General features: G+C 37.7%; 2 protein-coding genes across 2 annotated transcripts; both read right to left on the bottom strand.

Moving 5' to 3' along the window:
- Positions 1 to 1512: 1512 nt before the first annotated feature.
- Positions 1513 to 3303, bottom strand: npy4r (neuropeptide Y receptor Y4). Its single transcript, XM_039670356.2, has one exon. It carries the CDS (start codon positions 3085 to 3087, stop codon positions 1960 to 1962), a length of 1128 nt encoding a protein of 375 aa, XP_039526290.1. The 5' UTR covers positions 3088 to 3303; the 3' UTR covers positions 1513 to 1959.
- An 8264-nt stretch (positions 3304 to 11567) lies between these two features.
- On the bottom strand, positions 11568 to 13771 carry LOC148973556 (beta-microseminoprotein J1). The gene is made up of 5 exons (XM_089119979.1): positions 13687 to 13771; positions 13271 to 13358; positions 12746 to 12848; positions 12293 to 12403; positions 11568 to 11800 (listed from the first exon to the last, which is right to left on the bottom strand). Exons 1-5 carry the CDS (start codon positions 13687 to 13689, stop codon positions 11788 to 11790), a joined length of 318 nt encoding a protein of 105 aa, XP_088976105.1. The 5' UTR covers positions 13690 to 13771; the 3' UTR covers positions 11568 to 11787.
- Between the last annotated feature and the right edge of the window lie 4247 nt (positions 13772 to 18018).

Raw genomic sequence — 18018 nt, 5'->3', positions numbered from 1 at the left:
ATGCATGACATCAGATTTAATATAAAATTCATTGCAACAACCAATCATTTTATGCAATGTATGTGCTGTCTTTCTATCACATTTACAAAAACTAAACAACATCAAAACAATTGTGAAAAAATACAGGCAAACAGATGCACAATTGAGAACCATATAGCATGAGCCAACTGTACCGTTCCAGGAAAATTCATATTAAACTCATCTATCGTCTCTTCTCTCTTTACTTCTCCCTCTAAATCTCAGCTTTTCTCTTTTACAACATTTGGTATCACCCCAATTGCCCATAAAAGAGATTTATTGATGTTCCACCCATGGATATGACATTACACAGATACAAAACAGAACAGTAAATGTTTATAATGTTTCACAAAACCTGAAAATACATAACACTAGAATAAGACACAGTCACATTCAATTGAGGCATTACAATATGTCTAGAGAAGTTTGAACAGTTACAATCTTGCTGCTGAATGCATTCAAAAACAAATCCTGCTTGGTCAACGTGATTTCGCCTTATAAAAAGTGTTCAACATCTTTGTTGATCCTGGAACAACATTCCAATCAACCAATCAGATTTAAGGGATGGTTTACAGTTAAAGTTGCCTCAGTCAAGTTTAGGCTTACAACCAGGGTTAGATGCTTTCTACATCAGTGTTATTTATTATGTCCCTTTGATTTTAGGATAAGTTATGGGTAGGGTTAGACCAGATATCTTTTTGGACAGGATTGTTGTTCCAGGCTCAACAAAAGATGTCGATCCAGGAACATGTCAATTAGAACAGTATGGTATATAAATAAATACATGATGTGGGTGTAAGGGAATAAGGGATTTGTTGTGTTTGATTCCCACTATTACAGTTATGGCAAACTATTCCCCAGGTACTGACAAAGATGTTTTGCCTGGCAAGGATACAAGCACTCAGTCCTATGATTACAGTGTGTTATAACTCTGCATTACTAAGTCATGAAATGGGTGTAATCTTGAAATGTGGATGCCTTTTCTATTGGGAGAGCACTTTAAAATAAATTGATGTATTATACCAGAGCCCGTTTATCATACAAAATTATTACTCCCATCAATCATGTCTTTATGTGACTGACAGATGAGTTGGCCTGACACCTGATCAACAAACCGAACAGATATTCATTTTGTATATTTCACAAGCACATTTATGATGAAGGTGACATTTATGTATTTTTCACAATTTTATTTAATCATCTTTTTGAGTTTAAACATCGTATAAAATTAATTAATAGTTTCTTGATAGAACATTTCAGCCAATGTCTCTTTCTGCTGGTTATGTGTGTGTGTTTGAAAGGATGAGTCACAAAAATAAGCCCCAGAAAAATGAAAAACTCCAGCACAGTTTTGTTTGTCCAGTGGATATTATCGGTTTTCCCCTTTTAGGCTGCAGCCTGACAATATAAGCTGACAGGTATATTCTGATTTATTGTGGGTTTTAGCTTGAATCACGCTAGACATTAGGGTTAGCATTAGGGCTTAGCTAGCTCAGTGCCTCAAGGAAGAAGAGATAATGTTTCAGATGCAAGTGTTGCCTTCACCCAATTCATTCCTTATAGCTTTCATTGTGTTTGAGTGGCAAAAAAGCTACATAGCTCACAAACCTTCTGCTGCATTTTCCTTACATAGTCCACCAGTTTTAGCAGAGTAAAATGCTTTTGGAAATTTAAAACATAATCAGTGTGCATAACATACCTCAATGTTACAACAAGGATAGGATTCAATCCTTATAAATCAAATGGGTATTTGTCACGACTTCATTCCGTGGACCAATCAGAATCCATAATCAATCCATTCAAGTTACATTTTCAATACATTTATGTACTTTTATTTCCACCTTTCCACTATATGGCATCTGTCACTGTAGTGGAAGTCAAGCTTGATCTAAGCTAAACACTGGTTTTGATGTCCAGATTAATTAAGCAATAAGCCCAGAATTACACAGAACTGTTTCTGAGTGATGTCCGTGACACATCGGTGTTCATGGTGGACATTGGAAAGTGTTCGTAGCTGTCTTCGACTGGCTGAAAATGGCAGTGTAGCACCACGGAGGACACATCCTTGCGAAAGTTGCTGTTGAGGAAGCCATAGATGATGGGGTTGATGCAGGTGGAACTCATGGCCAGCAGATGACAGAGTGAAAACAGCAGATTGTGGTAACACACAGGCAGCGCCTCCTGGTACCAGTCCGCCACCACATTAAAGGCATTTAATGGCAGCCAGCACACAGCAAATGCAACCACCAAAGTGGCAAGCATAACATTTATGCGTTTGCTGTGCTTCACGCGCCTGTGTTCGTCTTCTCGATTGCGGCTGCACTGGCGCTCCAGCATGCGTTGTCGGCGTCGCAGCCGCAGGAAGATGCGAAGGTAGCAGAGAAGCATGAGGAGTAGCGGGCAGCAGTACTGGAATATTAACAGGCTGGTGGTGTAGACTAGTTTGTGCTGCTGAGAAGGCCAGACTTCCAGACATGCCTGTAGCTGGCTAAGCGGCGCGGGAAGCAGACTGTATGGCTCGCTGCTGAGCATGTGGAATGCCAGGAAAGGTAATGATGTTATGCAGGCCAGCAGCCACACAATCAAAACGGCTATGTATGCCTGCGGGACGCTCGGCTTCCAGCCAGATGGATGCAGTATGAGCTGGTGCCTTTCAAGTGCGATCAAAACCAGAGACAGGACTGAAACTGTCACCGACACACACTGCACAAACGGCATTAGGCGACATAGCAGCCCACCGAAGATCCAGTGATCCATGAGAGTGTAAACCACAGTGAAGGGAAGGCAGAACACACTCACCAGGATGTCGGAAACCGAAAGGTTGGCAATGAGGATGCTAGTGACGTTCGGAGGGTCCCGCTGGTGCATAATAATGCAAATGAGGAGGATGTTACCAAGCAAGCCCAAAATAAGCACCAGGCAGTAGCATAACACTAGTGTAAGCGTCATGGCGCTTGATTGCCAGCAGGGGACATCAAGCAGGAACAAACTACTGTTGCTTTGATTGAGGGTGAGGGTGGAGTTTAAGAGCGCCTGCCACCACGGCATGTCAAAGAGAGCCGACGGCATTGGCCACCTCAGGATAGTGCCATCTTGGGAGTCTGAAAATAACAAAAAGGAGCATCTAAATTAGATGTGCACTCCCCTTGGGCACTCTGCATGCATTTCAGTAGCTGTGATAGAGAATATAGTTGGTTATTTTAGAAATAATGAGGACAAGAAGTGAAAGGATGCTAAAGGTGATATTAAGACAAGGGTTTTACTTAATCCAAAACAGTGACTCGTACAGAGTCACTGCTATTATCAGTTCTTTTGAGACCTTTATGTCTATGAGTTGACACATTTGATTAAAAATAAAAAGACAGACTCTTTGTTATTTGACTTTGTCTGTAGTTGGACATAATGGGAAAGAGGTAAAAGAGAAGTGTGTGGGAGGAATGATACTGTGACCCTGCTGAGGGATTTGCTGTGCATCCAATTATAGATGTTCCTTTGGGGGTGGCCATTGATCCGGCACCTGCAATTGCTCATAATAAGAACACAATCAGACCATTTCAGCAAAGTATCCATAGAGTGTCTTGGAGACTAGTGTTTTATTTGTGTTTCTTGGGCCACAGGCTTACAGACTGGTCTCGGGTCTCGCTTCAATCTGAGTGTTCTAGGGACGATTTATAGATGTTCTGAATAAATACACACACACACTAACTCATATTCATCTCATTGAAGCCACTGCAAGACTGTTCTTGATTTACTTTTAGCATTGTCTGAAAAGCGCCTCACATTCTATCCATCAACAATCTTAATTCTTAAAGGGATATTTAACCTAAAAATGAAAAATCTATCATTATCTCACTTCAGAGAGAAACGGAATCAGGTTTACTCTTGCCTATGATTTTGTAAGAAATATTTTCCTTACAAAGCCGTGTGGAGCACTTTTATGATGGATTAATGCACTTTTTTGAGGTTCAAAACTGATGGTTGCAATCTACTGCCATTATAAAGCTCGGATGTGTCAGAGTATTTATTAATATAACCTGGATGATGCGATGGCAGCCATACTGCGCCAGAACTGCCACCAGCTTATTGGTAGAGAGGAGACAGAATGATGAAGCCAATCAGTATAAGGGGATGATTAGAAGGCCGTGACGATGGACAGAGACCAATGGCCAAATCTGGCCAGGATGCCAGGGTTAAATCCCTATTTTTATTTCAAAGGAAATCGTGTTTTTTTTAATGACCACAGAGAGTCAGAAACTTGGTTTAATGTCTCATCGGAAAAGACGGTGCTTTTTGACAGTATAGTGTCCCCATCACTATACTGGGGTGTTAGGACACACACACACACACACACACACACACAGACGTGAGGGTGAGCACCCCCTACTGGCCTCATTAACACCTCTTCCAGCAGTAACTTTTTACCAGGAGGTCTCCCATCCAAGTACTGACCAGGCTCAACCCTGCTTAGCTTCAGTGGTGGGCAACCAGTCTTGGGCTAGAGGTTGATATTGCTGCTGGCTTGTTGTGGGAAAAACATATTAAAACATATTGATTACTGCAGCAATAGTAAAGTAACAGCCAGTCCCAGCTTGGAAACTCATCTATCAAAGTGATATTTTTTATGATAATTCATAATTACGGTAATTTCAGCAGCATGTTGAGGCAGCATTAGGCAGGATGTTTACACTGCTCTTTTCCATACAATAAAAAGGAATGATAACCATATGTTGTCAAGCTCCAAATCGGGAAAAAAAACCCCACCATATATATGGGTGATTCTTCAATTAGGGGAACTTTTATGTCCCCAGGTTATACATTCATGTTAAAAATACAATATTATAAAATAAACAGTTTAGTTATTTAAAATTATATTTGTTGTACCACGAAAAAATGTTATACACAAAAATCAGTATGATTTCCATTTTTAAAATTATTTTCATCACTAATATTTGGCTATTCAGGCCTTGTCCCCAACCCAGACTTCAGAACTTGTCTGCTCTGAAAATGTGATAAAATGTAATCAGTTCATTAAACAATTACAATATATGTTTAAACAGTAACTTTAAAAGGCACTTGATGCATAATTCGGGTTAATATCTGTGCAATTTGTGAATATTTTTAACAATTTAGTATTGTCCACAACAATACTGTCATTACCGCAACAGTCTATAATTACAACAAGGATATTTCTGAGGGTGAGACTTGTTTATGCCGTAACCATGGAAATGAAGACTAGAAGTGGAGCACATGTCAGCCATGAAAGAACAGTGAAATTTGATGTCTGAAAAAGTAAGTTATTTAATCTTGAATTCTTTCTGATCATGGAGTAGACTTATTCAGCGTCATTACCATAAATGTTGTAGCAGCAATATTTTGATACATTTATATATACATTCACGTGATTTATGTGTATTTAAAGTTTTTTGTACTAGCTGTTGAGTAATGTTAGCAAAACCATGACCTAGCATCCTTTTTTCCTGAAAAAAATTAAAAATATCATTACCGCAACACGTCATTACCAACACACAACTTGTTGTGATGGTAATGACAAGTGATGGTGGTAATGACATGTTCCGTGTCACTATCTATATCATATTGTGTGTTTATTAATTAAGTTAAAGAAGCATAATACTGTGGTTTTACAGTGAAACTTAAGTGATAGGTCTTACTTCATAAAACAATTTTTTCTTATTTTTTTAACCAGAATGGCTTCCAAGAAATCAACAGAAAGGTCTAGAGATTATAGAAAAAAATTGAAGGGAGATCCTGTAAAATATCAGCAGTATGTTTACAGAGAAAAAGAAAGATACAAAAGAAGAAAAGAAACAGGAAAGCTTAAAGTAATCTCACACTTTAAGGCATTTTTCCACTACACAGTACCAGCTCGACGGTGTTAGGCCTACCACTCATAAGCAGTGTGGAACCTGTGTTAGGCTGGGTCCATACGTTGCGGTCCCTACAGTGACGGGAGTGTGTGATGCAAATCACGCACGCCAATTACATTGGCTCGTTCAATAGTACTCGAAGAACATAGGCTCTCTGGCGCGATCCCCATTCAGTCAACAGTCGACAACGTCCTCCGTTCCCTCCTTCAGGGAACGGTGGGTTGCATACGCAACCAGGGCGATTTCTTTTAACAACACTCACCAAAAGTCATTATTTTAAGCCTTTAAATTTGCTTTACGTATCAGTGCACTTTTCATTTATGTCATTACCAAAACACTATGTCATTACCAGAACAGTATGTCATTACCGCCACGTTGCTTAATTTACAGCAAATGTACCTTTAAAAATGTTTTATGTTCAATCCTGAGGTGCTACATGAAAAGCCTAATAAAATACTCATTCACCTATTCAAAGAAAAAACATCTAAAATTAATTTTCCAGAAATTAAACAAAAGTGTGCTTTGACGAACACAGAAAAATACTTTTTTATGGTAAGAACAAGAAAATATCCGTAATTCGCTGAGTGGAAACATTTTGTTTTTTATACGCATTGTTAAAGGTTAAAACTATTTGCAAGATAAATGAGTTTAAATGATCTCCTTGAAACATTCTGTGCGTTATAAGACTTTTTGATGTTGTGATGGGAATGACATTTTGAAGTGCCAGTTGACAAATAGATATAAAATACTCAAATAATATTTAAGCTCAGTTGCGGCCATTATTATATCTTTACATCAAAACATGTAAACATTGTCTTGACATAATTCTAACAAAATTTAACCAAATTTCATTAATCAAAATCTAAGATGGCAAAATAGCCCCCAATTGAAGAATCACCCATATATATATATATATATATACACACACTGTAAAAAAATATTGATGGTTTAACTTTAAAAAGTAAGTAACCTGGTTGCCTTAAAAATTTAAGTTAATTGAACTGGAAAAAGTGAGTTAATACAATGAAGGAGAATGATTTAATCATCAGAAACTCAAAATTATATGTTATCTGAACTAAATAAATTATTTAAGTTGATTTGACAAAAGAAAAAATGTTGTGATTACTACACTGTAAAAAAAATTGTTGGTTTAACTTAAAAAAGTAAGTAACCTGGGTTGCCTTAAAATTTTAAGTTGATTGAACTGGAAAAAGTGAGTTAATACAATGAAGGAGATTAATTTAATCATCAGAAACTCAAAATAATAAGTTATCTCAACTAAATAAATTATTATAAAGTTGATTTGACAAAAGAAAATATGTTGTGATAACAAATCTTGAAAATATTTTTATAATTTAAATAAAACTAAAGAATGAAATCGAAGTCATTATTCATTGTACTGAAAAGAGAAGGATCAGCATTCTTCTTTAGTGTTCCATATGGGTGCGTAACTGAAAGCAGTTGATCTTTACAGTTTGCGTAAAATATTATTATGTGGTGGGACTAATTGTTTTGCCCTGTTGTAAATCATGTGAAAGAGCCATCAGCTTTGCTCACTATATGCCAGCTGAACTCGGAATAGGTTAGTCTATAAGGCAGAGGCATGCTTAGCTTTTGACTATGAAACACTGAGCATAACCATCCTTTATTTGCGCAACAAATTACATTTTCATGCTTGGCTGTATTTGTCTTTATCTCTCTTTGTTGGTCTCTCTCTATCTCGTTCTCTCAATCAGAGGATAGACATAATGAGATAATTTTGGACTTCCTGTTGTAATTGTGCCTCATTTAATTATATTATAATATTAGAATTCTCTCATCGTCAAACATATCTGCAACTTGGCAAACACAGAGCCAAGATGAGATGAAAATCAGTTTGTTGTGGTCAAATGTGTGGGTGTTTCCAAACAAACAAATAATATTTTTCACACTTTTAGCATAATTTGGTTCAATTACAGATTGGAAATAATGCTCTAAAAATATTATAATAATGTTTTATTAATAAAAAAAATATATTATGCAGTGTTTACCTTGGTTGATAGTTATTTAACGCAGTAAACATTGAAGTGCTTTGATTTTTGAGTGAATATTTCAGTCTTTGGTTAGATTATCAATCAATGGATTCAACAATGGATTTTTATAAAGTTTGAAATAATTATAAAGTTTTAAACTACAAAGCCCTAAAACAGTTTTCAGGTCATTTTAATGTGTGTTAAAAAAAAGTTGAATTAAAGTAAATAAAACTGCCTATAATAACTGCAAATGTGTTTCGTGTGATGAAGAGAGAAAAGGAGGAAGAGTGATCGCTATACCCTGACTTACAGCTGATATATTTTTCTTTTATATCATCAAATGTTATTATTCACCTGTGATAGGACTTGGAGGGTGAGAAGATCACATTATCTTCCAGCACTTTCTCTCTATCAGTTTCATTCTTTTCTCTCCCTTTCATAATCATCCCAATCTCACATCATCTCTCTATTCTTATCCTACAGGTGTGGATTTTCCCTTTGGCAGTTTTACATGTCACACTGACCAAACTGTAAAATATTCAAATCTGCACTCATATACTGACAATATTACAAAACCTGAGCTGTATTATAGATGATATTAAAATCTGGTTTAAACTTTTAGTTATTTATCTAAATAGTTAGTACATAATTTTCATTTTCAAAAAAAAAAAAAAAAATCACAGATGCTGTTGTGCTGACTTCTGAACTTCTTTTTGGTCAAGGGCTATTGCAAATTTTCGACAGAAAATCCTCTCACACATAACACATAACATTGTGGTCACACATCCCATTTGTGTGAAGTGACTTATCAGAAACAGAACATCTATATAAAGTTAAAAAGAAAAAAAATTGAACCCTGAGGCATAGCTTTTCAGCCTGACTCAAATGTGATCCAAAAAATCACTAAATTCTGTCGCCATACTGCCCGTCTGCACAAACATACTGATCTGAGGAGGTGTGTGTGCATTTATGTGTGCAAGGGAGAAAATTGCCTATGTGTCCTCACTTCATGGCAACACAAAAGAGCTGCAGTCTATGTCAACATGTCCAATAGATGACTGTGGGTTACTTCAATCTTTTCACAACCTATTGCGAACAACTATGTTTGCATGTGCATGTATGGCTGATGTGGGCTGCAATTACAATGTCTCCAATATGGAAGTGAAACTGATCAGATATAAAATACAATATAGAACACAATTTTCCAACTTAAAGAGACAAAAGCATCCACAGAGGCTTAAATTTATCGTGTCCACTATTCACAGACAATCAAACTTAAAACACATGAAGATGCTCTACAGAATAAACTGTGACCCTGCTACTGCACATTCATAAATTCAGTCTTTTCTCTCATCTTTGAAACAAGGAGATAAAACAAATAATTACACATATGAATTATTGTATTCATATGATCATTTATTATTACTGATAGCTATGTAGTGTAGAAACATGCATTTTCTGCACTCACCTGTCTTCTACAGCAGATTGCTGTCAGGCAGTCGGGGGAATAAACACTCTGATTCAGTCAACTCCAGGTGTTCTACCTCAACATTCATCTCTCTCTCTCTCTCTCTCTCTCTCTGGGCTTCTTCTGAGCCCACATCCTTGCATGTGCCGTCTCTGTAGTAACTATTCTGCTGGGCTTCACACTGTAAGCATAACCTCATGCGATTGCACTGTGTTTACTGCCCACGTGTGACATGAACCATGTACTGCATCAGGTTCCATTGGACACAGACAATAAAACACATTCAGGGCCTATATTTTCCTCAAAAATACACTAGCACACACAAATGCATGCTTATTGGTCCACGATACATTTAAAGGTAGGGAAGGCTATGTTATTCAGAAACACTTTTGGTTATACTGGTTGAAACTCTCTTCATCACCCCGTTTCAGAACCATTCATGTCCTCAGACTCGGATTTATGTTTCAATGGCAACACTATCAATGCTGAAATTAATCCGCAGCAGTCATTTGAAACATGTAACATTATTATTGTAATGTTTTGTGCTTTGAGACATTTAACGCAGATTCTCATGACGCTTTGCAGACTCTGCTCATGTGTTTTTGAGGAAGTGCGCGTTCGTGACTCTCCTGTTTGAACTCGTTTATAAAAATGAACAAATCTTTTTTCGTGTCATTTGGTTCATTCAATGAACGAAATGAATGAATTGACTCGGGAAAAGATTCATTCATTTTGATGAACGAGTTCGAACAGGAGAGTCAAGGTCGTTTGGACTTCGAACCGTTTGGTTAAAGTGCATTATATGGAGAAAAATCCTGGAATGTTTTCATCAAAAACCTTCTTTTTGACTGAAGAAAGAAAGACATAGTCATCTTGGATGACATGGGGGTAAGTAAAATTTAGTTGTTTTTTTTTAAAGTAAACTTTAAAGGGTTAGTTCAAAAATGAAAATGATGTCATTAATGACTCACCCTCATGCCGTTCCAAGCCTGTAAGACCTTCATCTGAAGACCATTCATCTTCGGAACAGTTTAAGATATTTTAGATTTAGTCCGAGAGTTTTCTGTCCCTCTATTGAAAATGTATGTACGGTATACTGTCCTTGTCCAGAAAGGTAATAAAGACATCACCAAAGTAGTCCAAGTGACACCAGTGGATTAGTTAATTAATTTTTTGAAGCATCGAAAATACATTTTGGTCCAAAAATAAAAAAAACTAAGACTTTATTCAGCATTGTATTGTCTTCCGGTTCCGTTGTTAATCCGCGCTCACGAGTCCGCGGTGAAACTGATAGCGTAAGACGCTGCTGACGTGTGTCTGTGTATTCAGGTTCAAATAAATATGGCTGGGTAAAAAAATGCAAGTCTTCCTCTGTGTCGAAATCCTTAGACATGTTTGCGAAGATTGTTTTGTTTACAGCGCTACAGTTTACTCCCTCAGACTGTAAACGAAGCTCGGATAAGATAACACGTCAGCAGCGACTTACGTCATCAGCGTAACTGAACGTGACTTGACAACAGAACCGGAGGACAAAACAATGCTGAATAAAGTCGTAGTTCTTGTTATTTTTGGACCAAAATGTATTTTCAGTGTTAATATATCTTTATTCCCTTCCTTTTGTAGACCACACACACTTATAAACTGTAACCATGTAAAGCCTGTGTACTGCTGTGTTGTGTACAGCCAAAGATTGTCAACAAATACACCTCTTTTGCATGGAACGGATCAAATACAGTGTGTTCTGACCGACACCCCCATTGAGGAAGGTTAGCTATAAACAGCCCATTCTCACCCCCAAGGCGTCACTTAACTGACGCCTTAATTGGGAAGCATTTGGACATGCTTCAATATCTGACGCTTTAGGCGCCCTTTATCGTCAGTAAGATGACGCCCTGGATCGCGTGTACCCTACCCCCACCCCACACCTAAACCTAACCGCGTCCTCTAACAGACACTTTCCTTTCCTTTAGCCTTGGGGTGAGAATGCGTTGCTATAAACCATCACCTAATACTTTAATACAATATAATACATCAACCTTTTTCAGTCCTACTATCGAACACTGGGGGGAATGAGAATCAAACCTGCGACCTTTGCTCATTAGGCCACTACTTCTGTGTCTTTGAAGTATACTGCTTTACTGTTCTGGTCTAATGTTTTCATAAATGCTCAAACAACAACAAATGTATGCTGGGGTATGTATATTTTATTAAGCCTAATTTATATCAGCTTATTCAACAGGTTAATGCTTTGTATTTAATGTAAATGTAAAAAACAAAAACAAAAAAAAAACTACATTTGAGTATTTTTGCTGCTCAGGATGGATTGTTCGCTGTTCTCAGCTGACTCATTAAAGTCATCACCAATGACTTCAGGTGAGTCTGAGGAATCCGTCTGATTGGGAGCTTACTCCTCATCACTGTTGAAACACACACATACACACAGTCATCTACATACAGTATGTGTTTGGCATAATGTCATTTCTCAAACCACTGCACAAAGCATTAATGCTTCTTGAAAACGGCACATGCAATACATTTCATTGATTTTCAAAATGGCATAATAAGACTATACTGCCCGGATTTGATTTTGCAAGAGAGTTGTTGTCAGTATATGTGTGTCCTGTGTTTCCCCCTTTCTTTGTGTATTTAGTTCAGTCCTGTTCCCATTTTCCCGCTCCTCCTACTGTTTAGTTCATTTACCTGTGTTTAGTTTATTTGCCCCAGCCGTGCCTTGTTTCCCCTATCTGTGCTCTTTGTATTTAAACCCTGTGTTCTCCCTCACTCCTAGGCTGTTCTCGTTTATGTAAAGTGTGTGTATCCTCTGCCTGTTTGCCTGACTGTATCAGTTTGAGTTTAGTAAATGTTTGAATTGGAGCCTTTTGACCCAGTCTCTCCTTCAACCCACACACCCTGATCCTTGGGATGGTTCTTCATTCCCTCCGATGTCGTTGTTAGTGAATGCTCCAAAGTTATCATAAAATATTTCAGTGGTGGGTTCAGTTTGGAAGTGATGATAAAATCTGTCCAGTCATTAGCACAAAAAAAGTAGATAGAAAAAAGAATTATACAGTGTTATAATTTTGATCATATTACCAAATTAAACAAATTTCATGATTTCTGCAAGAAAATTGGAAACAGATTTTCTCTATAAATGTGAAAGTGATGTTATATTTAAATAATAATAATTTAATATAGTGCCTTTCGTGCAATTTTATGAAAACAGAAAAAAAAAACAAATAAGAAAAAGATAATTGAATGACACAGTCATGCGTCACAGCAAAATTTCTACAACTGTCACAATATAATTACTTTATAATAAACAAAAATAGAACAGGGAAATGGATGTGTGCAAATAACTGTACCGTCCACAACAGATGATTCCAAAATCCACACAGACACATGTCTCATGTTCGTTGCTCCACTCAGAGTTAAATCCATGGAGATTTCCTTCAGAGTCAGTACAACCTGAATCAATAATAGAAATGTACCTCAATTATTATCGCTTGGTCATCCAGGATCATAAATACACACAAACACAGAAATATTTTTTAACTTGATCTCATGAGAAAAATTCATTTATACGGGCCAAAACACGTTTTTTAATCATTAGTGAATGTGATAAAGGGATAAAAAGCCACACAAATCTTCATACCACTGGAATAGGCATTGATGGGTCTCTGAACTCAATGTGCATTTAAGCCCTCCTACCACAGCGTCATGTCAATGGCTTTAATAGGACGTGCTGACAATTTCTGAATCAATCAATCAATCGATCGATAAATTAATCTCAATTAGTCAATCGTAGAGTTTGGACCTGCAACCATATATTTAACGGTTTGCAAAAATGTGAGTTACATTTTTCCCAATAGACAAGGTAGTAACATCACCTGGGCTGTTAGTGGTATCTGGAGGGTTATATTCTACATGGCAGGCATTGCAGCAGACCACTGCTGTAAGCAACACAAGCACGCTAAACTGAAAGAGAGGACAAATAAGAGATTAATATGGACTTATTTGACATCACATTTGAAGTAAATATATGATGCAAATTATATACAAAATCAAATATAACAAAGGCAATCAAAAAATACATAGTTTGCATTTCAAATAACAAATGCGTAACTGGAGACAAATGACCAATATACTCTATAATCTACAACATACAGCACATAAGACTCATGCGTGAGATACTGTTTCCCCCAGAAAATCACATGGCATCATATTAAAAAAAAGACCATAAAAAACAGCAAATTGTTAAAGAGACCCCACAAACGTGCTGTTTAGGATAAAAATTGTACAGTACCATGTTATGGCGAGATGTGATGAGAAATTCGAGAAGACTGGTCAATCAAACACCAAAATGCACTTTAGGAACTCTTGAAATGCTACAATAAATACTTACTCTAAATTGATATTCATGACCTATAATCTTTTCCTCCAACCAGTGAACAGCAGCTGTATGCTGATGAATGGATAAACCCCACCCCCATTTTCTGCTTCCATTGGTCTACTTACTTTGCATCTGCAATTGTTGGAAAACAGCACTTATCCAAAACCAAATAATTTGCATTGGTGGAGTCAGTGTAGATATTAAACACATTTATCTTGGATAAATATTTCTAAGAACTTGTTGAATGCAAATTACATAAAATGTTAATTTTTGGTGGTTATACAAACATATGACTTATGACATATTCCATATGATAAAAACCTAAAATATCCACAGCACGAAACTTCCCTCAATTATAAGAAAAATAATTGTAACTAGTCCTACACTGTCAAAATATTTTCATTTTGTTATCACACTATTTTTCTTTCGTCAAATCAAATTTGATAATTCTTTTGGTTCAGATAACATAATAATTGTAGATTCGGTTGATTAACCTAATCTCCATTGTATTAACAAAAAAAAAAATTATAATTTCACTGTCACTGAACTCAAAATTAAGGCAACCGGGTTACTTACCGGGTTACTTTTTTGCTGAATGATGGGACTTTGCTGTCAAGCTGATGGATCTAATAATGTTTATGGATGAGTGCAAACATTCATGTTTTTAACATTACAGTGGTATGAAGCTGGCCCCGTCCACACTACTGCGTTTTCGTTAAAAAACAGAGAATTAAAACGAACACGATCTCCGTCCACACCAGCGTTTTATCGGCGTATTAGAATTGATCTCCATCCACATTAAAACGACTGAAAACGCGGATCACGTGACCATTCACCAACACTGGGCATGCGCGGTTAACGAATAAGGAAAGGATACGTCATGACTGATGACACCCAATCATAGAGCCGAGCGTCAGCCTCTGCGTCATCGTTTCTAAAGTCCGTCGTTTTGTTCCATCTTCACTAAAATGCCCTCCGGAGATTCAAACCGCAAAACAGAGCTGGAGCGTTTCTAAACTTCTCCCTTTTAGGTCTTCGTTTTTTTCCTTTTTAGTCTGGATGGGAGGTGTAAACATAGCAAAAGTAGAAAAAAACGTAGTCTCCGTTTTTAAACGAAAACAAAGTAGTGTGGACGGGGCCTAAGAGACAGATATCACACGCGAGTCCCACGGATCTAAAGGAATAGGGACATTTAATTCTACTGAACTAACGTTAGTTAGTAAAGCCAACTAATTTAGCCAACTTAGTTAGTTAGAAACTGTGGGAACTGCAGCAGCCTACCTCTGAGCCTTCACGTCCAATGAAGGGCGCTCGCGCCTTCACAGCATCATAGCCCGCCAGTATGGGTGCGGCTTAGCGTATATAAGCAGGGCTCAGAGGCTGTTTCTCTGGTTTTCATCGACTGAACCGTAAGTCACTCGTGGCGCGAGCACGACAGGTTACGCAATACGCGTTCCCTCCTCTAGAGAGAACTGAGGTTACGTTAGGTTACCGATACAAAAGGGTTGTCTTACCGGCTCATTGGCTGCTAAATTAAACACTGCAGTAGCCTGTGTGAAGGGGACTGAAAAGGAAATGAGCTTTGACGGCGGTCTGGCCGCAGTGGGACTCGACCGCCTTTTCCGTTTTTCTACTGCCGCTAGGAGGATTTTGCGTACTCGAGCTTCAGTGCAATCTTTTGCCGAGGCCCTCTGGGGGGCGGCGGTCTGCGACGGCTGTCTGAGCGCGACCTAAGGCGGCCACCCTGACATCGCTGCATAGGCTGGTTAGGCTTTGTTGGACGCTGAGTGATGGCTTGTGCAGGCGGCTGGTCACGTGAGCAGCCTGTAGAGGAATTCGAGCATCGAGGCAGGAAAAGTCTGTCTTGCGGCGGCGTATGCGCGGATGACAAGGGCTGACTTTGAGTGCCATCTCACGGAGGGTGGGCAAAGGTGCACTCACTGCGCTGAAACGGGGCGGCCCTGGCTGCAGGCGCGTGATGGTGGTGACTCTGAAGAAAGCAGCTTTTGAGTCTGTTCGGTGTGGGCTCATTCAGGGGTGACCACTCGAGCTCGAGTCGGTCAACGGCCTGAGACAGCAGGCGCATCAGCTCAGCGTCCACACCAGCACGAGTCCGGCCAGATTCCTGGATCGAGGTGGAGTTGGAGTGATAAAAACCGACCACTCCTCGCTGCCCGATGTCAGGGAGTCGAGGCTCGAGGGAGGGAGTCGTGGTGGCCACAGGCTTCGGTGGCCTTTGAGAACGAATTTTCTTTTGCGCAGTCCTGCAAAGGGCTGAGTGACAGCTTGAGGGTTGAACACTTCGAGCCGAGCCCGCAGGAGTCCGCATCGGAACTGCGTCTCAAAGCTCACAACCCCCTGACGGGAGGGCGAAAGCTGCGTGTTCCTGGCCCAGGCAGATCACATGGTGGTCTCCGTCACTGAGCGGGGCTCTGCACAAGCCGCAGGAAGTGTGAGGCATCTTGAGAAAGACGCTCGCTGCTCTTTTAGTCAGAAGTTTTGCAAGGAAAAAGGATATGTTGCCAGATAGTGTAGCTCACACGGACGGCTGAAGGTGGCGAAGACATGTGCTGTCCTAAGCTGGCTTTGTCGCTTTGCAATAAACAAACTATACCATGATGAGTAAGAAGACCAATCAAAATGTTCAATGATCATTAATAAATTATAAACAATAAACTCTCTTTAATGGCTTTAAATAAACATCCAATCACTTAAAATGGGGAAAAAAATGAATCTCCCCTCCTCCCACCAAAGGTCTATTGACATCCAATGATTTATTTTTTTTTATTTTTTTGCATCAATGCTGGTGTGGGTGTGTTTGTCTAGTCATGTGTTACTTGTTTGCAGAAGAATTTATTTTTTATAACTGATATGTATCTTCAAATAAACTAGAAGAATTTATTTGTGGTTCTCTTTAATCAGATAAGGGATTTTGAGAATGTAACATAACAAATCTACGTTTCAGTCACATGGTAATTAAAACCATTAAAATGCTGAAGAAAGAATAACAACTTTTATATAGATGATATATATTAATCAAATCTATGAATACAATTTTATATCACATTTATAAGGCAAGATAACATGATTTTTGCATATGGTTGCATATCATTTTATTTGTGAATTTAAACACACACACACACACACACACACACACACACACACACACACACACACACACACACACACACACACACACACACACACACACACACACACACACATATATATATTTTTGTATGAACGGTACTGATGAATCATGATTTGTTCATGCAAAGCATTGTGTATTTTTTACACATAAATTTGAGACGAACAAACTTAAATCAAAATACATAATTTGATCGTATAATCATTTCATTCAGTTTTAACAAGACAACAGGTAAGCACTTTACAAATACCCTACTAAAACTCTAATGAGAGTTTGTTGACGTAGGTGCAATGTTCCTAGTCAACATAATGTTTAAAGGAGACCAAAAATAATGTTACCAAACATAATAAAAACCATACAGCAGATATATTTTAAAAATAAGACAAAATAATCATAATAATAATAATTTAAATGACAAAACACAACATACTTAAACTTAAACTAAAATAACAATTAAAACATAAAATATTATAAATGTTTTAAATATTTACAAAAAAATATAATAATATCAATGATGCAAATGATCTTTTTTTTAATCTGTTACATGTTGTACATTGTATTTTATTGAGTAATAGTTTTTAGTGGTAGTAGTTGGACGAGTTTAAACATCAACATGTGTGTAAATTGTTCTTCAAATTGAAAATCCTACTCCAGCATGCCGTTATGACAAAATTATACCCAAACTAATTTCATGGCGATAAAATTCCCATTCCTTGTTTAGTTGTGTATTAAAGACTTAAAAAGAAATTTCCTGGAACTTGATGTTTTACATTAACTAAGTCAAAACACCTTCAAATAAAGTGTAACCAATTATGGTTATTTAGTTATTTAGCCATACAATAATAATTCATATGCATACTCCTTGCTGTTACAAAACATGAAAACAAAAAAATGTCGCATTGACTTTTAAATTAACAGAGAATCAGAAAAAAATGCAGTAATGTGTAACATTCATTCCAACCAGCAGATAATATTTGCAAATTTGCATCAAAAGATTATTTGTGAACAATAGCCTACTGCACATTTACAATGGATTCAAATCCAGAGAAAGCCAGATAAATCATTTTTATTGTATATCAGATTATACAGTTAAGCCT

Source organism: Pimephales promelas, chromosome 15 (assembly GCF_988280905.1).
Source record: "Pimephales promelas chromosome 15, fPimPro1.hap1.1, whole genome shotgun sequence".
NCBI lineage: Eukaryota > Metazoa > Chordata > Actinopteri > Cypriniformes > Leuciscidae > Pimephales > Pimephales promelas.
The sequence above is the reverse complement of the archived record's forward strand: the minus strand, read 5'-3'. Positions and strand labels throughout refer to the sequence as shown.